Source organism: Condylura cristata, unplaced genomic scaffold (assembly GCF_000260355.1).
Source record: "Condylura cristata isolate star-nosed mole 26May11 unplaced genomic scaffold, ConCri1.0 scaffold00005, whole genome shotgun sequence".
NCBI classification, from domain to species: Eukaryota; Metazoa; Chordata; class Mammalia; order Eulipotyphla; family Talpidae; genus Condylura; species Condylura cristata.
In genome coordinates this window covers 64,240,625-64,265,321 of record NW_004567106.1, presented here as the reverse complement: position 1 = coordinate 64,265,321, position 24,697 = coordinate 64,240,625, and the positions used below count along the sequence as shown (strand labels likewise).

The 24,697-nt window shown below is 41.1% G+C and overlaps 1 protein-coding gene across 1 annotated transcript in view; it reads left to right on the top strand.

The window, feature by feature from the left end:
* Window positions 1-10,986, top strand: part of MTPN (myotrophin) — a 26,002-nt gene extending 15,016 nt beyond the window's left edge. The window contains exons 2-4 of the mRNA XM_004677072.2: window positions 3,380-3,493; window positions 4,160-4,243; window positions 10,748-10,986. Of these exons, the coding sequence (XP_004677129.1) occupies window positions 3,380-3,493; window positions 4,160-4,243; window positions 10,748-10,834 (285 nt within the window). The 3' untranslated portion in view covers window positions 10,835-10,986. The remainder of the gene's footprint in view (window positions 1-3,379; window positions 3,494-4,159; window positions 4,244-10,747) is intronic.
* The last annotated feature ends 13,711 nt before the right edge of the window (window positions 10,987-24,697 follow it).

Below are 24,697 nucleotides of genomic sequence, written 5' to 3'. Positions count from 1 at the left end.
TTCACTATTGTGGCGTTGGGTGCTCTGTCTTTAAAGATGTCGCTGAAGTGTATGTCGTGTAGTGTTTGACCCATCTTTGCTTCTAGGTATTTTATGGAAGTGTATTCATCTTTTTAGACTTATACTTAAATTTTAACAGAAAAAAAATGTTTCCATCTAAATTTTGCTAAGTTAACAACTTTGGTTTCAGGTTTTATTGTTTTTTTTTTTTTTAAAGGCACTATGTACTCATTTTCATAAAACATACATAAGAGGTATGAAGTTCATACATAAGAGGATATAACTATTCGGTTTTAATTTATTTAATATCTTTATTTTAGAGGAAAAAAACGATCTTGATAAATCAGTGGAATTTAATTAGATCAAGTAGTATGTAAATAAAATGACCAAGCCTAAGAAAGGAAACAATGGAAGCTTCCAGGATGTAACAAAACCCTGGTGTGTGGGGAGCAGCATATACATGAAAGTTAAAAGTAAAAAGGCCAGAATGATAAATTGGAATTGATGATGAGTATCAGCATGAAGATTGTGTATTCAGTGATAGGAAGTAGTTGACATTTTTTGAATGAGGAAGTAGTGTGACCAATGCTACTTTTTGGAACACTGGTTTACTTTGTTGAATTGTTGAAGCAATTCGGTAGAGTTTTTATCAGATGAAAATGATTGAGGTCTCCAGTAATAGCGGTCCACATTTCCTGGTGCTTACTATGTGCCAGGCACCTTACGTTATTTTAGGGACACCTCACAACAATGCCGTGTGGTGGGTGACTCCAAATTAGCATTTCCCGGGGTTCCAGTAGGCTGGTGGGTGTTCTGTACACCATAACATTAAATAAGTAATTTCTCTAGGCACATTCCCCGCATACACACGTGTGCAAAAACCTGCTGTCTCCAAATAAAGGTATCTTACTGTACTGTTACTTCTTAATTTAGCTGTCATGATCATAGCAGTCACAATTTGTTACTTAAAATCTATGCATAAATTACCAAGCATTCCTACCATTGAGGCTCCTCTGTATTTTGGTTCTCAATTAAGTGGCATGTGGTTATTCCCATGTCTGCTTCCCCAAAACACGTAGCACAGTGCTTTAACTTGTGTAAGTTCAGTAATTAAATCTAATTACAAAGTCGTCTTATACAAAGTTTCTCCACCTTTTTAAATCTGTGCCTACTTTTGTTAGTAAAAAACTCAAAGTGATATTTTAAAAAGTATTTGACTTTGAAAATGTATGTATGTATTTTCTTTAATATTTGGTAAAATTTACCAGCGTAGTCATCTGGTTTCTTGGAGGAAGGTAATCAACAGTAAAATCTTTGTATCTTCACTCATATTTTCCAACCAAAGGTGTTATCAATACTAACTGATAGCAAATAACCTAACTTTTGATTTTTGTTTTTCAATTCATTGATTCCTGTTTTGATATTTCATCTTTCCTTTTCACTTTGGATTTAATTTGCTATTTTTTATTAGACATTTTTTGAGCAGTTTCACCTTCACAGCCAATGTGCAGATAATTCAGGGAAAAGAAAGATCATTAGCTCTTGAGGCCTTTCTACTTGTATGATACAGGCATTGCATTCCCCATGTCTCCATAAGCATTACTTTTGCTTTAAAGACTTGCAGAAAAATCCTTTCTTTTCTGTCAGTCACATAAAGCCTCTCCATTGTTGTTAGGGCAAGTCCACAGGGATAAAAACTTTATAAACTCACAATACTAATAAGAAGGAAAGGAAAAGCATTCCTTGTCACATATTTTGATAAAACAACTTTTTGACAAAACTATCTTGAATGTTTTTCAAAAAACCTATCCAGTTAATCCTTTCCAATTTGTATTAATGAAAAGAAAATATAAATGAAAGGAAACCTAGCTTTATCTGTTAATCATATAATCCTCTGAATATTTAAGTCAGATTTTTATGTTTGGAAAAAAGGGCACATCATTTAGCCCCTTAAAATACAAAGACCAATAGATTTAATTCAGTTTTTAGTATACCTGTTATTTACATTGATACTGCTTATTTACATGGATCATCTAATTGAATTATCACAACTCCCTATGGGTAACTGTTAACTCCATTTTACAGAAAATTCATAGAGGGATATGGCTTCCCCAAGATCTAGTAGTGATGAGCTCCTACTGTTAACCCCTCCATCGTGCTGTGGGGGGACATACCAGAAAGCATATCAACTCTGCTGTCAAAGAATCAGAAAGTATAATTTGAAAGTGTGTGCTCACTGTTGAGCGGGCATTCTATATTAAACTGACTCCTGTGAGTTCTAAGGAAGACTAAGTGCATCATAAACCTATGAAGATATCATAGAAGGTTAAATCTTGAATTTGGTTGGGACTTGAATTTAGAGTGCAGTTGAAAGAACAGCTAGCAATGACTATGAAATGAGGGTTCTGAACATCTCTGTTCAAGACACACAGCATGGCAGGTGGCCATCCACATTCAGTGAATTATTGTAAATGAGAAAACTGCTTGCAGACATATTTGCCACTCTTGACAAGAGAATTAGAGGCAAGATGGTAATCTAGAAAATGTATGAGTTTGGATTTCTAACCTTACTAAATCCTTTAAAAACTAACCTATTTTCTCTTGATACTTTTGGTAAATTAAATGGAGGTATTCTCCATTTAGGATGATTTAAGGATCAGAGGTGATGCATTCAGTACAATGCCAAATCTGTAGTGGGTGATCAATAAAAAGGGTATTTGTGTTTGTTATTGTTAGAATCTCTTAATTCTCGATGCATATAGATTATTGTGAGGCCTTAACCTCATCATCAGAATTGTCATTTTCTGATAAATATTTGTATAACATTGGATTCCTATCTTCATAGTAGATATATTTTGCAGTTACCTGCTAAATCATGCGATTATTTGATTACTATGTCTCAGTCTAAATAATTGCCGTCATGCTATCAGAAAGCCCTGTCTGATTTTGCTCACCATTGTCCCCCCAAGCACAAAACCTGCTATACAGTCGTTAACTTTAGTAAGTGTTGAATGAATGAATGAAATGAATTCTTACTAGCAATTACTGATTACCTTGTGATAATGTTTTTGGTTTTTGGTTTTGGTAGAAGTAAAATACATATCTCATGATCTGCAACAAAATCATGGTGTTTGAGCTCAGTGGTATTATATGGCCATCTGATTGAACTCCTTTGGGAAAGAGCACAATAGTATATTTCATTACATTTAGCATTATTGTGCTTTGTTTTCAGCTTAACTAATTAGGATTTGAATTACTATTGTACTGTGTTTGAACTCTTGTCCAGAATTTCAGGTTTTCTTACCACTTAAAGGAAAATGAGACGCCTGGCATTTTTATTAATTTATCTGTATTTATCTGTTTTCACTTGACTTACAAGGGAGAAGATGTCAACCGGACACTAGAAGGTGGAAGGAAACCTCTTCATTATGCAGCAGATTGTGGGCAGCTTGAAATCCTAGAATTTCTGCTGCTGAAAGGAGCAGATATTAATGTATGTAAACATTTTCATTCTAGAGGAGAAAATCCTGTTTCACCCAAAGCATATTTGTTTTCTATAGATTTATAAAATAGTTGCTTGTAGAAAACACCTAAGTAAAAAGGAAATTGTACCAGATTTCCTCAACTTAGAAATATATAGCTGGGGTTTTTAAATATGAACTGACTTCTTTTATCTAATGAAAGTGCATCTTCCATAGGGAGCAAGTGTCTTGTCATGTAGTGGAGTATAGGACCTTGCAGGCATGATGGATTTTAACTGAAGTGTTAGACACATAGGTGATCAGACAGGGGCAGTCACTCCCAGTTCTTCTGCATGTTAGAATTTTGGGGAGATGTTTAAGCAGCCATGATAGCAAGTAACATGAACTTTGCACATTTCAGGGGATACTGTTACCTAGCCCAGTTGTGGGGATCTTTTACCCCTTCATTGGCTACGTTCTGCCTGTCTCCCTGGGTTTTATTGTCACTTCTACCATAACGGGGCTAGTCACATAATGAAGGATAGAGACAAGTTACGAGTCCTACTTCAGTACATAGACTCTCATGAAGACATTGGTTGTGGGGGTAAGCCGCTGTTCACTCTCTACCAGGCTAAAAATCTGAATGAAAAGATGAAGAATGTGGAAGGTGACTTATCGCTTTGTTTATTATTTCATAGGCTCCAGATAAACATCATATTACCCCTCTTCTGTCTGCTGTCTATGAAGGTCATGTTTCCTGTGTGAAATTGCTTCTGTCAAAGGTGAGGTCATTTGCCAGTGTTTTTTCCTTTACTATATAACTGATTAAGCTAAATATTTGATTGTTAAATTTTGTGTGGTATCAGTGACAGAAAATTAGAGGCATTATCCAGAATTGAGTTCTAGAACAGTGCTGAAAATACCTGGTCCACAAACTGTTTACTACTGGCTCATAACTGTTTACTACAAGGTCAAGAGCTTGGGATAGAACATAAATCACCACAGGTTTCTTTATCACATATTTTGCTATAAGAAAAAAGTTAACTAAAAGCATTTTTTTTTTTTTTTTAGTGGAATAGAAATGTCATTGTGAACTAGTAAGTTTTCAGACTGGTCATAGTACATTTATGGGCCACCCTTCTGAGGAGCCCTGGTTCAAAATTTGTAAGCCTAGTTTTCTGTAGGAGTAGTACTGGGCAAGATGGTTATTAGAGGTGGTTTGCTGAAAGTAAGGGGCGTCGAAGTCCTATGTGTTGTCTTGATGTGATTGCTATTACAAGCTTTAGGAATTAACCAGTCACTGGCAACCATTCTGTTAGATGAAGCATGCAAAAAGTTGGAAGAGATCAAGTATTTTAGGCCACTATTTCAGTTAACCTGCTTCTGGTTTATTGAGGATAAATGAAGACACAGAACAAAGTTTTGCTTAGTTACCTTCTTTTAACCAAAAAGGTCTTATGTACAATTGCTGTGGGAAATTAAGAACTAAATATTAGTTTGTTAAGAAAATACAGAATGCTATCTTACCTGGTAACAGTGATTTTACTGAATATGTCTGTGCTATTATTTTTTTAAGTCAGGCAACCAGTTGATAATAAAACTTTGCGTGCCATTCCTTTTCCTTGAAATACTAGCTTCATCAGACCCTCAAGGTATTTTGCACTTTGACTATAGGGCAGAGTTTGCTGCTTTTGAGATTGAAGCTCAAATATGTAAGATATAAAGGCTAGGAAATCCAGTTCTTTTGTAGGTGGAACTGACATTTTTCACTTGAATTACTACTACCCTATCCCCGGTAAAATAATCTCAAACACATTATATTATTATTGTTGTTGTTATTATTAATTATTATTATATTGTTTCTTGGAACCCCATAGTTAACATGGGCATTTTGTTTTCCAAAAAATTTTAGGACCCTCAGAGCACTCAGTAGTAATTTTCTGGATTGCTTTAAGAAGAAACTGCATTTAAAAAACCAGTAGGAATTGACAGGTACAAAAGTTACAACCCAAATAACTAAAGAAAGCAATTGTATTGTTTTGTATGCTTGGCATATATCCTCACAGATTTGTCCATTGTTTTTTTACCTATTTAGATCTTTCAGACTGGACACATCATTATTTTAGATCGCTCTTGTTAGTGACATACACTGTGTGCTGTGGTACCACACATCCCCAAGTTTAGAATCTGGTTCACTACTGCTTCTAAGTGATTTGGTAGCTTTAAGCAAGTTCTTTGACTTCTTCCCATAAAACGTTTTCTTCTGCAGTATAGGGCCAATGCTACCATGGAGTTGATGAGAGGCAAAAATACCTCACAATCAAGTGACAGCTCCCTTAAGCAAGTACTCTAAGTACTTTGCATTTATTCATTTATCATAATAATCCTATAAAGCTGCTGTAATTTCTTTATCCCCCATTTTACCATTGATAACAGAGGCACAGTGTTTAGGGAACTTCCCTAGAATCACACAAATAACTGGTAAAAAGGGAAATTAGAATTTAATCACTGACTCCAGAATTAGGGTCTGTAGTCATTTTATAGTACCTCAGTATAGCCAGGTAGTAAAGTAAGATAATGTGTGCAAGTCATTTGCTACAGTACTGAACTTGGAAAAAGTAACTCATAAATAAGACCAGTTAGAATTGATTGATGCAGGTAATTTTGATGTTTCTTAGAAAAGAGAAGACTTGCTGCAAAAATGAGCATTCTCTAAAAAATGTTATGAAAATAATTTTCAAGTATAGGCAGACTTTCTCATCTAGAACTTATGATACACCTACCACCGCCTAAGTAATATATTAGCTCAATTTCTGAATGACTTTGGAAAGAATTAAAGGTCCATTTATATTTGCCTGTCTCACTTTTAGTAATGAATATGTCTCTGAAATCTTTAAATGATCTTTGTATTTTTCTTGCTAGATGTGACTGCCCATAGAGCTATTAAAATCATTTCACAAGGGGTAACTTAATAACAACTTAAAGATTATATATACAGCTAAAAATAAACTAGTCACTATGTTCAAATAAGAAATAAAATGTAACATATCTTCTCCTTGCTCAGTCATGTGTATAGGTCTTCATTCAAGGTTTTCTTAATGGGGAAGGGGGTAGCTACCTGCCTCTTAAGAATTGAGATTATAAGAATCTTTTTAAGTAAAAGAAAAAGGCCACACTTAGCCCACCAGGTAAATTGAAGTTGTCAGCAAATGCTCGTTCTTTTACATCGCTACACCACATTGTTCAGTGAGGCAGAGTGGGACAACAGAAGGGTGTGACTTTGAATCAGGAAAAAAAGATTTAAGGCCTAGTCCTGTAACTTAGTGGTCAGTAATCACTTGACATCTGAACTCAGTGGGATTAACGTAACCACATTTCAGAATTAATAAGAAGATAAGGTCTTCCCTCTGGCTTTAGTACTTACCAAATTGAATTTTATTTTCCTGCTTTCTTTTGTCCCCTTTATATTGTGGAACTATATAATCATACTCCTTAATGATTTTAAGATTCTAGTTCCCATTACTTCCTGATTCTCTGAGTTAAACAAGCTCTATAAAATATTACTGCCTGCTTCATAGGACTATTGTAAGGATGACATTATATATGTGTGCATAAATATGTATATAGTTTTATGTTAAAAACTCAAATTGGTACACAGATGTAAGGGATGTAACATTCTCTATTGAGCATTACACTGGATAGAAGATACCCAGAAATTCTTTACTGTGCCTACTATATGCGTATATAAATAAGAAATTTAAAATGCAAAATTCTGCACCAATAGATAAAATTGTACCATGTAACTAGGTATTTGAATGATTTTTATTATTCATCTTTTTAGTCCGTTTTGGGTAGAACAGTTGGAAGTTCTCAGTTTCTGAACGCTTTAGCCTACTATCATGTAACTGTAAACAGATGCCCCAAATTACAAGCTAATGAGGTTCTTTGAAAAGTTTGTTATAAAATTCATATAAACTCATTAAAATATTTTGTAGTGTTCTTCCTGATTACAGTGGTAAGTGGTAGTTTATAATGTATACAAGGTGGTGGAAAAGGTAGTTTTTTCCCTTTTCATTTGGATGTGTGTGATCACTGAAGGATAAGGTTTATATAAAATGTTGACGTACACTGTTAATTGATGTGAATTTTTTCACCTATTTGACAAATAATCTGGTGAACATATACTAGGTGTTAAAGGTAAAGTGATGAAAATAATTAGGAACCAGCCTTGTGGAACTCAACCTAATTTGGGGAAAACTGTTCTTACAGTAAATGCTGTAAAAGTGACCCATAACCACAAGTCTAAAGGCAAAAATAAACAACTGGCAATATATCAAATAGCAAAAGAAAGCATCAACAAAGTGAAAACACACCTATGGAAAAGAATATTTGGAAGCCATATGAAAGGGTCACTATTCAAAATAGAGGACTTAGAAATGCAATTGGTTCAAAATAAGCAAGTGACCTGATTAGACATTTTTTCAGAGGAGGAGTGCAAAAAGCCAACGTGCACATGAACAGACGCGCAGCATCCCTAGTCAAGGAGATGCACAACAAAACCACAAGGAGGTAACAACTGCTGGCATGGATAGGGAGAAAGAGCGCGCCCTTGTGCACTGTTGGTGGGACTATGAAAATTGGTGAAGTCACCAATTTTTTGAGGAGGTTCCTCAAAAAAGTTAAATTACCATATGACCCAGCAATTCTACTTCTAAAGATATAGCCAGAGGGAATGAAAACAGGACCTTGAAAAAATATCTGCACTCCCATATTCATAGTGCATTTACAGTAGCCAAGACATGGAAGCGACCTAAGTGTCCATCAGTGGGTAGATAGATGAAGTTGCAGCACACAAGTGACCATGAAATATTCAGTCATAAAAAGCAAAATCACACAATTTGGAACAACAGGAAATAGACCTTGAGGACATGATGCTCAGCAAAGCAAGTCAGACAGACAAAGACAAATATGCTGACTTTACTTTTATATGAAATCTTTTGGGGGGGGGGAGCCAGACTTGTGCTTACCAGAGGCGGCAGGGGATTAAGGGAGCTCGAGGAAGGTGGGGGTCAACTTCAGTTACAACTAAGTACTGGGGATATAATGAGTGACATGATGATCTTAGCTAAAATGGCTGTATAAAACAAAGGAAAGTTAGAGCAAATCTTACTAAGAGTTCTCATCACAAGAACTTTTTCTAGATTCTTTATTGTATCTGTATGAGAGAATGGGTGTTAACCCATTAATTTTCACAGTACATGTAAATCAAATCATCACTCTATAAGCCTTAAGCTTACACAGTGATGGATATATGTCAGTGCTTTCTCCATAAAACTGGGTGTGTGGGGAAGAATAGATCTTAAGTTACACAATCTGAGACTAGACAACTGACGCCTCTGTGTCAGTGATGTCCCAGATGCTCTTCTCCCCCGTATCCCCTAGTTCTCTAGGGGGAGCAGAAACGAAAGTGCAGATTTTGATCTCTCATTTGGTGACAGAAGAAATAATGACCTTTCTCTCTTTTCATCTGTCAAGATTTAGACTCCCGAAGTGAGCATCCTGCTCGAGTCAAATAAATCTTTTTACAATTAGCAAGAAAGTACATGGCATCTTAAGTTAAGAGTGCCAGAAGTCCTCACTGGAGACAAATGATTGCCCCAACTAAAATTAGAACTTTATCAAAAAGGGAATGAGCTCTAGCAGCAAAAAAGCAACAGATGTTCACTATAATATTTAATGTTTATAATACAATAAAAAAAGCCATCAGAATAAATAATTTTAGATATAGTGACCCCTGTTATCACTTGTAGTGCTTTCTACATTGAAATTCTCATTTAAATTTCTCTCCCACTTGACTGAGTTCTATGAAGCAATTAAATTCAGTGAGGAAATAGCAACTTGTATAGTCATATTGAATAGGACTTCAATAATATAACACCTCTAGAATGTCATCTTCTCCTTCCGGGCTTACCTGATACACTTGTAGACTCGTCAAGACTTAGCGAGGGCTCATCAAGACTTAGCGCGGGCATTTCCTCATCCAAAATGACCGACTCCTCCCACCCCACACTTCCTCATCCCTGTGCACAGTCCTCATGCTGTTCTCTTTCCTTGGGATTTTCCATGTGGATTTTCTGTCTCCCATACTAGCCAGACTGGCACCCTCTACTTTTTGATTCTTTCTCTTCTTACACAGTGTCTACATATTAAAGCGTTTGTAAATATTTGCATGATTAAATGGATTTGCCAGAGAAATGTTATAAAGCAGACTTTGTGGAACCTGAGTACATAAAGGTATACAGCATATGGAGTGTTCACAATGGAAAATTCCACAGGAGTAGAGTATGAAGAGAAGACTTGATAAACCTGACTAGCATTAATCTCTGGGACCACTTAATGCCAAGTTCAGTCAGTTCTGTAGGCCTTACGAACAAAAGTGAGATTTGGTAAGGGTTGAGAAGGACTGTGAGATGGCTAAGTTTGGTGTAGGCTGGTACAGACGGGGACTACTAACGACCCTGGTGTTCACGAGACCCAGGCCAGGTTTGGCTACAAACTCATCCACCATGCACTGGACTCTTGAAGGAGCCAAGGACATGGAGTTAGTGTGCAGATTCCTGTTCCATGGAGCTTCCATTCTAGTATGAGCAGAAGGAGAAAAATGAGCATAGAGGTATTTGTTGTACACATTTTTGAAATAAAAATACCATATTGCAAGAGAAATACTGCAGAACAGTAGTCTTTTGCTGAATCTTTTGAGAGCCTGCATTCATGATTACTGCTAGGTTTCTGTAAATACAAAGAAATGTTCATTAGGAACTTATCTACAGGTTGGTTCTGAGTTTTTAGAAATATGTGTAATACTTTCTCACTCTCTAAAAGCAGTATTGCAAAACAGTGAATAATTTTGTCATAGTAAATACTCCCTTTGTTAGTGAAAAGTGTTTTCCTCATTTTATACAGTGTTGGTATTTTTAAAATATGAACTACTTGGTTAAATGGATAATACTGTAAATAAAATAAAATTCACTTGTGTTCTGGCAGCTAGTATTTGTAGCTTTGTACTTAGAGTTTTTACTACATGAAAAATAATCTGGCCTTTTTACAGTAGAATGTGTAGCCTTGCCAACTGTTTGGGCCTTTTTTCCTTCCAAAGAATGAACCCTCAGTAGTGAAGGAATTTTCAGTTCTCCATGTAAACATCAGCGTAGGCCAAATCTAGTCTTTCCCTCTCTGCTCTCTGTTGTGGACTCATTTTGTGATAAAGACTGTCCTCTCTTTTCTAGGGTGCTGATAAGACTGTGAAAGGTCCAGATGGACTCACTGCCTTTGAAGCCACTGACAACCAGGCAATCAAAGCTCTTCTTCAGTGATGGGCGGATGGACTGACGGCTCTGCAAGAATGACTCTCCTGTGGCCTCACACTGCTGCCTGTCTGTCTGTCACTCTATCTGCCAGCTTCTCTAGCTAAATACTTTCAAAGGGGTGAGGGGGGAGAGAAATTCATAACAATTCAGACTACCAGGGGAAAAAAATGTTTTGGAGGAAGGGAAAAACCGTGATCAGGAATCCTGGTCAAGTCCACCTCTTTTCCAATCAAGAAAATACATATTCAGTAGCTTCCACCCAAGGGAGAACAAAGGTAAAATATACTGTAACGTTTGACTTTGTCCGCTCCCCAGCTCATGCACTAATTAGCTTGTGCCAAGGGTCTGATTATACCGAGGCCGACCATGCCCATGGGGTAGCCCTCACTGTCAGCAGCTATGGCTGCTGCGGTGTCAACTTAGGGTGCTCAGATACCCATTAGCTCCAGCCTTCTGCCTTAAGACGCACTCGGGGCTCCCGGCGCGTGAGCGCTGCCTGCGGTCGGTGACCAAATCTTCCCTGTGGCGGTCAGCTTGATGTGAAAGCGCAGTTAAGCTGAGGAGGGGGACACCCCTAAATTGCCGAGTGACTAAACTTTGGATTTCCTCTCCCCTTTCACATGGATTTCATGGGTCGTTAGAGAAAACTGACTAGTTTTATTTATAAAATGTTAAATTTTAGAAGTCTAAAGGAGAAATCATTCCAGTATGTGTATTTTTTTTCTCCTCTAGAATCAGATGTTTATATAATATTGAAACATTTTCAAGCTCCTGCTGGTAGTAAAAGGGGATAGAATCATAGCCATAAGCCTGTTAGTATCATAAAGAGAACATTGTCTTAGTACCTATGGATTTTCTTCTTTAGCTGTTGAATGGATTGGCCTCCATTGTTTGGAGGATCAAGGAACAATATTCTTGGGAATGCCTCTCCCAGACCCTTCTTGGATGCTGATTACAAACTGCACCAAAGCTATCACTGGGGTGAGATTTACTTTTTGAACAAATATAATCCCATCCCTTCAAAATACACTTGTTACCAGGTATCCCTGAGTTGTGGATAGCCTTCTGCTAAACATACACCAACCCACCTGCATAATATTTTTTTTCTCTTTTCTAAATCATAACATTGCTTAAAATGTGACACCTTCAAAGCATATTCTGTATTCTTGAAATACGGTGCCCTAAAATGGTGTTTTATGACCTGCAGAAAATATTTGGACACGTTAAAATGTATTTCATAAGCAGTGTAACTAAGGCGTGTTCCCTTAAATTTGTTACCTTGCATCTAAAATAAAGTTTTTTTTTAATGTGCGATCCATATTCGCTAACTAAAAATATTAGTTTTTCCTTAGCCAAGTCATGCAATAATTGAATGTACCTCAAATTTTTAAAAAGTGGGGGGAGGGGGGGAGGGTGGGTATGGGACTTATACTCAGATTGTGGATAATAAAGAATCAGTGGTGATTTTTTTAAGGCAATGTAGCATTCTACAGCAGAGTTAAACTAGTATCAAGAACAGTCAGCCTGGCTAATAAATCTACTAATCAGTTGTTGATTGGTGGGTGGTGTTTGTGTGTGTGTGTGTGTGTATGTGTACTTCGCCCCATGAACTTTTTTTATCCTGTGGCTTTTTCACTTACAAGCTTAAACTTGTAATTTTCCTATGTCCAAAATATCTATCAAAATGGTGGTTTCAGTACTCATTTATTTGGCTAATTCTGCTGTCTTAATGCAGCTTGTTAGAGTTGGATTAAAAGTCAGTAATCGTCCTTGATCGCACCGCTAAGCTGAAGCGCCGCGCTAGCCGACAGAGGGCACTCGACCAGCTGTGGCTGTCAGCTGTTCTGACATCTGGTTTCACACCTCTTGACATAGCACTATTTAAAAGACTTGGGGATCTTGACCCCTACATAGGTGTTTTACTTTTCAGTGTGTGGCAGTTGGCTTTGCAGAGTGCATATCTGTTACTCCTAAACCGGCCCTGCTCTCTGTAGACACTGGGCCGGAAGCAGTGATTCTTTGTACAGTTTACCCTGATGTCCCTTGTAATGCAGTAGAGGCTACTTCTTGGCCATTTTTTAAGCAGTTGCTTAAGAAAGCTAACATACAAACATAGAATAGACTGACCAAGATGGTTTACATTTTTTTTAAGTAGGTTATTTATATTGTATTTCTGAACCACTTGGCATAGAAATTCACAACACTTAATATTCATATTTTGAGTAAAAGAAGCTAAAATCGTGTCTGCTTTTTGGTACTACATGCATAGTGAAAATTAAGTTTTGTTTCCACTAAAGTAATTATTTTACATCTTGGAAGAAATTTTGCATGTTCTGCAGTTTTGTATCAATTCATAGGCACTATATCAGTATAGACAGTTTCCTTATTATTACTTTAGTGTGCTAAAGGTTCTCCCCTGCAGCTCCAGACTGGTATCTGTGGACTTAGAGCTGAGCTGCAGCCCCTAAATACCCACGCACTGTGGGGGCCAGCTGCCCCGGGCCCAGTCCGGCTCCACAGGAGAGGTAGGCGGCTGCGGTGTAGAAGCTGCAGGCGGGCCTTCATTCATTGGTTTCTTGCTCCAAATAGTGAATTTTAAATCTGTACGTCCGTATTTGATTTTTCTTTCCTAAAACTTCAACGGAGCTGCTGTTTTCTTCCCTGCGATATTGTATACTCGACTGTGTATAGGAGAAGCTGGTGAGAGTGCCCTCCTGCATAAGCAACTGCAGTGTTTTGCATGCAGAATTTAAAAAAAAAAAAACTTTGTCCTGATTCTATTTTGTAAATGGAGAAACAATCATATCTTTCTAAGCAGTAAGGAAGAAGACAAGTGCTTTGTGCATTTTGATATATTTGAGTTCATTTTTTCCACAATGTAATACTTTTGACACAGTTGGGTTTCTCATATTACCCTAGTTTATGTACATCTGAATGCTAAATACTGTGTTTAGATTTTGTGTTGCAAGAACAAATGGAATAAACTTGAATTGTGCTACAGCTAAAGCGTCAACATTTCTCTCTGGTTACTTTCACTTTTCACTTCCACTCTTTTCTACAAATGTACCAATACTTTTGACTTCAACTTTTAATTACCCTGAATTTTAGCCCCTACATCTTCCCCTGGTAAAAAGATGTGTGGTGAAAAAAACAAGACCTATGAAAAGCTGAATTGAAATAGATTATACTACTGGGAGTGTTTTTGTATCAATTTCCTGATAAAAGTTATTTTACTATAAATACTTGCCCTCCTAGCTGAGTTGGAGTAGGGAGTAGCAAACCTGTCCCCAGCACTCCAGATTGTTAATTGGGGCTAAGGAAAGCAGGGCTCTGTCCCCTGGATTCTTAAGTACTGATTTTAAGGTGCATGTCCGTGGGCGTTCATATGCTGGTCCCGAGGGAGCTGATCTATAACAGATTTTACTAATAACCTGGGCGCACGCGTGTGTGTGTGTGTGTGTGTCTATAACAGGTTTTACTAACAACCTGGGGGGGAGGGGTGTGAGTGCGTGTGCACGCGCACATGGGACTCCAAATAGGTGGGCGTCCGGGCTGCCAAGTTCACCTCTCAGGCTTGAAAGTACTCAGATCTAAGTTAACTTTAGTTTCCCAACGAAATGGCATGATACAATTAAGATGTATTGGGTGTGCGAGGAGTTAAACATTGTGCTGAGAACTTTTTACCATGTTACTTTAGTTTTCACAGTGTTTCACACATAGACTAAGAGATTAACTTGTTCCCAGTCAGCAAAGAGCTCATGGACAGAAAGCATAGCTCCATCTGATTTTTCAAATTCCACCCAGATAAACACCAAATGTTCGTGCTCACACCTGCATCCTTGCAGAATGCTGCTTTAACTGACAACAGACTGGACCCTCAGCGATTTTTTTTTTTTTTTTTAACATCTCCAGCAGTTATTTTGCAGAACTGGAACCTTGTAACCTCTTAACAACCTCACTGTTTCCATCCTCCCCTAGCTCTTAGGTACTACCACTGCTCAATGCGTTTGTTGATTATTTCAGATTCTGGTGTAGTGAGATCACTCTTACTTCTCCTTAACTTAATAGGACGCCCTCAAGGTCCATTGTGTACATGCCACAAATGGCAGGATTTCCTCTTTCAAGATTGAGTAATACTCCTTCATGGGTATAGGCCACATTTCTTTATCTGCACATAGATGGACACCCAGCTGTTTCCAGATCATAACTGTTGCAATTGATGCTGCAATGAATATGGGAGTGCAGCTGACTCGTTGAAATCTAGATTTTAATTTCTTTGGCCGTATACCCAAAGAAAGGATTTAAAGGATTAAATGGTAATAACTTTTTAACATTTTGCGGAACCTCCACACTGCTTTCCATAGTGACGACACCACCAATTTACATGCCCACCAACAAAGTGCCTTGTTCTCTTTTAATATTAATATTCAATCTAACAGGTCCTGGTAACAGTTCCGGGGCCTGTGTTTGCATTTTCCTTGTTAGTGGCATTGGGAACCTTTTCATCTGCCTGTTGGTCATTTGTATGTTATCATCAGAAATATTGATTCCATTCCTTGGACCATTTTTTAATCAAATTACTTGGTTTTCTGTTCACAGGAGTTCCTTATGTGTGTTGGATAGTAATCCCCTTATTAAAAAATGTTAGCAGTCAGAGGAACGGGTGACACTGACATAGCACATAAAGGAGCCGAGAAACTACAGAGAATCCAACAACATTCTGTGGCCCATTTCAGCGCATAATGAGTGTGTCAAAGGGAGTGAAGGAGGCACAGCCCCCGCCAGGTATCCATCGTGACCTTCATTCAACAAATACTTAGGACGGAGTGTCCACAGGTGTGATAGGCACAGTACTCTATTGCCTGGACTCCTGCCCAAATTAGGTTTACATCCTAAGAGGAGAGAAAACAGTCTGCTTCTGAGTAAAATCATTTCAAGTTCTGACATGCCAGGCTGGAAGGCATTTGTGGAGAGGGAAAGGAGCCCTGCGCTCAGCTCTGATTTGTGCCTAGCATTGCGGCGCACTTGAGTGGACGTTTCGACCGAGCCAAGTCCTTGGTTAAGAGTCCACAGTCGGATGTGGCGTGAGCACGCAGCCTAAACACAGGAAGGGAGCGGTGGGTGGCAGGCCCTGTGAGTGCAGCCTAGGTGTCTAGCAGGCCCTGGGGATCACCTGGCACCCACTAAAGACGCTGTGTGCAGGGCCGGCTACCACTGCATTTTCGACTCGTTAGTCCAGGAGCTGCTGGTCCCCACGGTCTTTAACTAGAGGGCCCTAGTGGGACCACACAGGAGGCACTCTAGGGAGTGAACACTGCGCAGAGGTCCGGGGAGGGGACCAGCATTTCGCTGGCTTACAAAATTGAAATGTGGGCCCCAAGCTTCACTCAAGGACAGCATTTTATGATAGCTGTTCTCCATACTAAGCACAATGGTGCTGTTTCATCTTTTTCTTCCTCATCATCTTCTGGAATATATTACATAAATCCGGTAGGTCATCCCACTTCAGTGGTGAGAATGTTTAAATCTTCATGTTACTATTAGCAGCTCTCTTCATGATAATCAATCAAAGCCCAATTAAAACCCAGACAGCTGCCATGCAGTTGCCACAGGCTGGAAAGGGAATTCTCTGAGAATAACCACACCAAATGCACAGATTTGGGTTGTGTGACCCAACTGTTTTCTTGAAAGTTTGAACTCCATTTTGAAGATTAAAAGGGTGTGACTTAAAAGGATGTTTTACTGATAAACTACTAGGGAGTTTTTTAATCTAATACGTTTGGCCCAGAACATCTTAACTTGATTAAACTGATCTCTATATTCCAGAGATAGTCACTTTTTTACTATGAGTCAACTCTATGACCTAAGATGCCTGCTAAATTATCGCATGTTAAGCAGAGGGAAGTATCTTTGTTTCTTACTATTTTTGTCTTGCCACAGTTATTTGGGCTAAAAATCAACCTGGTGCTTCCTGACATATTTTAAGAACTGTTTAGAGCTCTGTCATGTCATGAATCAACTTGATTATTTTTTGAGCCCCTCTCTCTCCCCCTTTGAAGTTGTTTTCTCCTTGTTAGGGAGAAATATGTGCTTTCCTCAGCCTGTGGGCTAATTAGGTCAAAGGGGAGGACGTGGAAGCAGATCCCAAACACAGGATGAAGGGCGTGAGGGCAAAGACCACTCTAGAAAAGCACTTCCTTTTTCCTCATCCTGTCACCTCAGTCTGTTGTGAGATGTCTGTTCCTAGCATACAGATGAACTTGCCTCCCGGATGAGCTTGTCCGGATTTCTTGTGCTCACAGCAAGCAGAACTGAACAGCTGTCCCAGGGACCAAAGAACACCTCTGACAACAATAACCAAGTGCCTTGTCTCTGTTAGTATGTCTGTCCCATGAAAACTGAATTAAAAGGTCCTCAGGATGGGCCTTCCCCGATGGCGCAGCAGGTAAGGACACAGCACTGCAAGCTGGCCGCATCCACTTCAGTGCAAGTTCGATCCCCAGCCCCAGAGGAGACCCACTTGGTGTGGCAGACTTGTCTCACCCACTGCTCCCCTCACCTCAGCAGTGAACATCACCGACCTGACAATTCTTCTCGCCACTCTGTCTCTGGTGAAGCCTCTCACCACCACTGCACCTCTGGCCTGTACCCCAGTTATGTATGCTTAAATAAATAAATCTTAGGGGAGCCGGATTTTAACTAGATTTGCTAAGGGGTCAGAAAATATGAAAGAAAAAAGGAAAGCCCTGACAGCACAGATCTGGCAGCGCAAACTGGTGATGGAGGACTAAAGATGCTCTCAAAAAGCAGTTGTGCTTGTTTCAGATCTGAAAACATCTATTTCCAGCTTCAACAAGGGAGGATGATACAGGAGCTCCCAAGAAAAGTCTGGCAACCAGGTCCAGGCCCCCTTTGTCTCATCCTCAAGGCAAGATATGAGACCCACTAATGTGATGTGAGAGGAAGGTGTTGACCCTACTGGGCAAGGAAGTTCTATACAACCAGAGTTCCTCACAGATATTTAGTATCAAGTCAAGAAACAGCACCCACAAGCCAAGTCAAGTTACAGGCAAGAATTCAAGGGCTCCAGGAGGCTGCCTGGAGAAAGACGCCCAAATCCACCTCTTTCTAGAAACCTCACACGAGCCTGGATGAGCACAGGTGAGTCAGATTTAAACCAGATTTACTGATGTAAAAAACATGGTTCATCTCGCAAAGAAAGCACTGAGGGCCTGATGTACCAACAACGGATTGCCCTTCATACGCCTTCTGCGTTCAGAGCTAAACTCTGGTTTCACCACCCACGCACAGAAAACATTGACCTTCCCAATCCTGTGCTTATTAAAATTTAATGTCGCCATGTCATTTTTAGAGAAATCGCATGCTTATTTCTCTCTTGTCCAACCCCAAAACCTGTTCTCTGCACTAGAAAACACTCAGGTTTCTGACTTAAGCTAGTTGTTCAGTGTTTAGCAAATATGCACAGTCTGTCTTCTGTACCAAACGCAGCAGGTATACGTTAGCAGCATATATACTATTATACAACTTTTGCACTTGGCAATCTATGCAGGCGATCGCTATGAGTTACTCATCATGGCTTTTAATGGCGGTCACGTCGCTTTCTAACCGTGTGCCTTTTAGGTGTGTAGCTTTATAATCCAACATCTGTAGGCACTACATCAAGATCACATTGACTCCCTCTGCCTATTTCACTCAACACTCACCCCCCACCCCTTCCTGATAATCACCAACCAGTAACCTGGTAACTCTGGTCTCTGCGGCCAAGAGTTTGTGTTTGGTTATTTCTTTATATTCCACAAATGCATGAAATCATACAATTGTATTTGTCTTTGTTTTTTTAATTATGTCTCTCTCCATCTGATTTATTTCACTTAGTGTAACACCCTCAACGTGTGTTGAAGCTGAGTAGCAAACAGTAGCACTTAGTCATTTAGATTTAAAACCTGAGTCTTGTCTATGCCCACACCCCTTTCACCATCTCAGGCAGTCACTTCTTCCATAAAACCCCTCCATGGCAAAACAGCTCTTCATCCACCCCACCATCCTGCCCCCGCTCAGTCCAGACCCCAGAAGTCCTTCCCAGTCCAGTCTATTGAGACTCCATCTAGAAGACCAACCTCATCGCAGTCCCACTCCCTTTTATGGGCAGACTTTTGTTGCCAAATACACACTGAATTTCTCCCTCCTAGACCTTCAGAATGTGACTTAATTTGGAAAAAAGGGTTGTAGATGTACTAGTTAAGATGCCCTGCTGGGGTAGGCTGGGCCCTCCGTCCAGGCTGCCTGGTGCCCTTTAAAAATGATGAAAGTGGGGCCGTCCCTGGTGGCGCAGCAGGTTAAAGCACAGCACTAAGAAGCTGACGCCACTTGCGCATGAGTTCGATCCCCGCCTGCCCCGGAGGTGACCACATGGGGCGGCAGACATCTCCTGACCCGCACCTCTGGCCTGTACCCCAGTTCTGTTTGCATAAATAAATCTTTAAAAAATGATGAAAGTGAAGATGGGGAAACACCTGGGAGCAGGTGCGAGGTGATGGGCTGCAAGCCCAGGACGGTGGTCACCACCTGACACCGGACAGAGAAGCCAAGGAGCTCACAAGACCCCAAGTTCTGATTTCTAGCCCCCAACCCTACAAGACAACAAATTCCTTTTGTGTTCAGTGAGCCAGTCAGTGTGCTTTGTTACGCTGCAGCCCCAGGTAATGCAGCCAACCTTCTTCTAGTGCCATGGGCAGCATCTCAAGCTCAGTTCCCTGGCCTGGCTCCCAAGATCCTCTCCTCTACAGGTGGAGCTCCCACCAGTTCTGTGACCTTTCCTAAAGGGGCACTTCCACTGACCTCTCTTCTCTTCCAAGCCCTGCTCCCCACGACTCTACCACAAGATCCTTTTCCTATACCAAGTCTATTATTTCTGCCTTTCCCATCAGCCCATGAACCCCATCAGCAATGCACCATGGCTTAGTTTTTGATCCCCCTGAGCACGCTACACATACTTGTGATGACTATAAACCCAGGCACATTCGCACAGGCTTTCCCTTGACCTGGAACATGGGGAGGCTGTGAGTCACACACAGGGCTGCTCATTAACCTTTGCACCCCCAGCACCCAGCACTGCCTGGCATTGCACAGCCTTCCAATAAATAATTACTTTAGAAGTTGTTCTGGGCCCATCCCAAGTAAAGCAATGTCTGCTTTTAAAAAAAGTTTGTCGGGCCCTCCCTGGTGGCGCAGCGGGTTAAAGCACAGCACTAAGAAGCTAAAGCCACTTCCGCATGAGTTCGATCCCCACCCCGAGGTGACCCATGTGGCGCAGCAGACCTCTCCTGACCCGCCCGCTGCTCCCCTCAGCAGTGTACTTCGTCAGTCGGCCTGTTCTGCTTCCCACTCTGTCTCTGGTGAATCCTCTCACTGCCCCTGCACCTCTGGCCTGTACCCCAGTTCTGTATGCACAAATAAAATCTTTAAAAAAAAAAAAAAAGGCAAGCTTGTCAATGAAATATCTGAAAGTTCATGAGACAAAAGTGCCTGAAGAGGCCCAAAAAAATGCTTTCCTCCTTCTCCAACCTCACTAATAAGTCATGAAAAGGGCCCCAGCCCAGAGCTGCAGGGGGTCTTATTAGTCCTCTGAGAGCCTCTGGGTGATCGCGCTTCCTACTTACTAATACATGACAGGGCTTGTTCTTCCCTATTGTTGCCTGGGCTCCCAGAACCCTTTGAGAGCATCAATAAATGATGGCTGGCTGTTCTCCCCCAGGATTTTGTCAATGATGAGAATCCGCACAGCTTTCCAAGACATGATTTGCCACTACAAATGCCAAGTGGGCGCTCTTGTCCCTTCTTCTGCTAGGTTCAAGGTTTCCACCCTTCTGTAACGCCCCCCACCCCCAACCAGCACCCCATATCCAGTGGGGAGCTGTGCAGGCGGCTCAGCCAACAAAAGGCGCCTTTCAGGGTGGAAGGCCCCAATACCTCAGGTCTCCCAAGCCACAGCCAGGGGCTTGGGTGTGGGACTTGGGGGCCAGAGGACCGTCACTCTGCTCCACCAAGGTCTGTCCACCATTGCCCTCCCCGGCCACACCTGACCTTCCTCTCCCACCCACATTCTCCAACACCTGAGAACCACCCCTCTTCCCTGACCCCCCCCCACCTTAGACAGCACGGCCTTGGCCTTAACCTTGAAAGTCGGGGCACAAACTGCCCACTGGCTAGATAACTAGAGACCCAGGGTGGGGTGAAACCCCAGAGGTAGTGCACGCAAGAGAAGAAAGGGGGCCGGGGGCGGCTCCCTGTCTTCAGCAGTCACACTCCGTCCTAACCACAAGTAAAGCTGAACACAGGGAAAAGTCCACAATTTGCTTGAACCTGTAAGCGACCGAAGGACGCCAGGCAAACTGCTGCCCACGGGGTGAAAAGACCAGCAGCTGCATCTAGACCAGACTCGGGCCGGAACCACTCAGAAGAGTGACCAGGAGCGCGACTGAGGAGTTGCTGCTGGTCCCATGAGGTCAACTCTGAGGTAAACACTCCCGGGACCCGGCATGGCTCCCAAGGCACGAGGACACTTACCTCCAGGAGCTCAACCACATCCCCACGCTGACTCCCCTCGAGTTGCCCCAGGCTTCCAGCAAGCAGAGAGGGGACGGAGCCATCTTGAAACCCACCGAAGCAGGTGGTTCTCGTTAACAAGGCCTGGGGAGGGACTAGTTAACCCTGGAGAATGGAAATACCCAACTCCGGTCCACTCTCATCATCCTGCCCCACCCAAGGGGGAGAAAAAATTGAGATGTTTGCAGTCACGGGACAATGGACCACTCCCCTCCCTCACACCTCGCTCTCAAGTTAGCAAAGGCCGGTTCACAACAACCTGATACATCATGTCAGCAAAGGCCGGTTCACAACAACCTGATACATCATGTCCACTATCAGGAAAAAACAGCAGGCGCATCAGAAAGTAAACAACACAGCCTGGAGAGCCAGGGCAAGACTCTGAGCCAAGCAGAAGGATTTTGGAATAACCAGACCTGGGATTTAAAATAACTGTGATGGGTATGTGGAGGGCACTAGAAGGTAAAGCAGGAAGGGTGCTGGCACAGGTGGGCAGGGCCAGCAGCCAGAGGGAGACCCCAGGAGAGAGCCCGAGAAACGCCACAGGCCAAAAACTTAATAACAGAAATGGAGAATCCCTGTGCTGCCTCGTTAGTACTAATGCCCTGGAGAGAGCTGAGGCAAGAATCCCTGCTGTCTGCCAGAGCAGTGGCATCCTTGAGAGCCAGAAAGCAAAGTGAATAAAGACTAGCAACAACAAGAAGAACCCACAGGTTATTTAAGGGCTAGGAGACAGCTCAGCGGGTGTGATAATGCATGCTGGACCCAGCAACAGGAGAAATGCTGAAACAATAAAGACCGAGAACTTTCCCAAATTGGCATCAGCCACTAATAAGCCACAGATGTAGGAAGCCGGGAGAAGACCAAGCAGGATAAAAACAAATAACAACAACAACCCATACATCTAGGCATATCATTTTTGAATTGTGGAAGATCAAAGTAACTTTAAAAATCTGAAAGCCAGAGGGAAAGAAATATCATATCTGTATAGGAACAAAGATGAGTTATACCCAGCTACTCAAAACCCATGCAAGCCAGAGGAGAGAGCAGTCAAAAAACTTTAAAGTGTTGAGAAAAAAAAGCTACAGGCCTAAAATTCTGTATCCTGTGTGCAAAACGATCCTTGGAAAGGGAAGTAGAAATACCTGTTTTCTCAGGCAAAAAATTGTCAGTAGATGTTTTGCAAGAAACGTCAAAAGAAATTCTTCAGAAAGAAAGAAAATAATAATTAGAAATTCAAATATGCGTGGAAGTATGCTGAAGGAGTGAAAGAAGGTAAAATAAAACTTTTCTTAGGAAAACAGTTTATTTAAAGTGGCACCAGCAGCAATATACTCAAATCTGCATATATCTTACATTTATATGCTTACATATGCATTTATGTAAGTGAAATGAGTAACAACAGTGTTGCAAACGGTGAGAGGAAGGAATTTTGGTATTTTGCTGCTTACAAGACACACTGTCTATGAAGTAGGACAGTTATTTGTAAGTGGACTTGAATTACTTATAAATGTGTGAACTTCTTGGACAACTATTAAAACAAGTAGCTTTTTTTTTCCAGCGAGAAAAATGGGATTGTTGAAAAGTTCAAACCACAAAATAAAAAGCTTAGAAGACAGAAACAATAACAAAAAAAAAAAAAGAAAAAGGATAACCAATGGAAAACAGTAGTGAGTATATATTAATCCAAATATTGAAGGTCAATATTTTAAATGCATCAATTAAAAGACAGAGATTGTCAGAATGGATCACAAAACCAGAGCTCAATGATATATTGTCCACATGAAATCCACTCTAGCTCTAAAGATACATAAAAAGAAAGTGGAAGTAGATGGATAAAATTATAACTGCTAACAGGAAGTTATACCTGTTAACAGGAAAGGGAGGGTAACTTTAAAAAGTTCATGGCTCACCAAATACTTAAGAGAGAGGAAACAGAGATCTATTAGTAGAACAGCATTATATGAGAAAAGGAAAATGTTAGCAAGTGAATATTGAGGCCTGTGGTGGTTTGAAATAAATTTATCAAGGGGTTCCCCAGATACCTTTGACAGTCTCAGCAACTTTCTTATACAAAATACTTTGCAAGGGCCCTCCCTGGTGACACAACATGTTAGAGCGCAGCACTATGAAGTTGTCCACAGCCACTGCAGCATGAGTTCAATCCCAGGTCAGGGAGCTGACTCACTTGGTGCAGCAGACCTCTCCCGACCTCGCCCCCTCCCCCCACCATGCCCCTCAGCAGTATGCTTCAATACATCTGCTTGTTCTGCTCCCCACTCTGTCTCTGGTGAATCCTGTCACCCCCAAACCTCTGGACTCTATGCCAGATCCTATATGCATAAATAAATAAATCTTTCTTTAAAAATACTTTGCAGAGCCCTCCCTGGTGGCGCAGCGGGTTAAAGCACAGCACTGAGAAGCTGAAGCCACTTCCGCATGAGTTTGATCCCCACCCCGGAGGTGACCCACGTGGCACAGCAGACCTCTCCTGACCCTCCCACTGCTCCCCTCAGCAGTGTACTTCATCAGTCTGCCTGTTCTGCACCCCACTCTGTCTCTGGTGAATCGTCTCACCACCCCTGCACCTCTGGCTTGTACCCCAGTTCTGTATGCATAATTAAATAAATATTCAAAAAAATTAGTGGGTAGAGACTGAGGAAAACAGAAGATTTACATAATCAAAAAATATCCCCAACCTGAGATATTTTTTTTTAAAGATTTATTTATTTGTACATACAGAACTGGGGTATAGGCCAGAGGTGCAGGGGCGGTGAGAGGATTCCCCTGTGGGGGAGCAGAACAGGCAGATCGACAGAGTACACTGCTGAGGGGAGCAGTGGGCGGGTCAGGAGAGGTCTGCCGCGCCATGTGGTCACCTCCGGGGCAGACAGGAATTGAACTCATGAAGAAGTTGCTTTAGATTCTCAGTGCAGTGCTTTAACCCGCTGCGCCACCAGGGAGGGCCCCAACCTGAGATATTTTTAATGACAAAAGGAACGATGGTGATTTCGCAGTGGAAAAAGCCTTACAAGGTGGTCTGTAATAAGACCTACTGACAGCCCAAACCTGCTGGGGGGCCAGGACCCCACTCTTATGACCTTATTCAACTGTAATTATCAGGTAAGCCCCAGTCTTCGAATACAGCATCTTGGGATTTAGGACTTTCAGGGATGGGTGATACACGGTGCAGTAGCATTTGCCAAAATGTTACCACAATCTAATCATGAAAAGCATGAGACA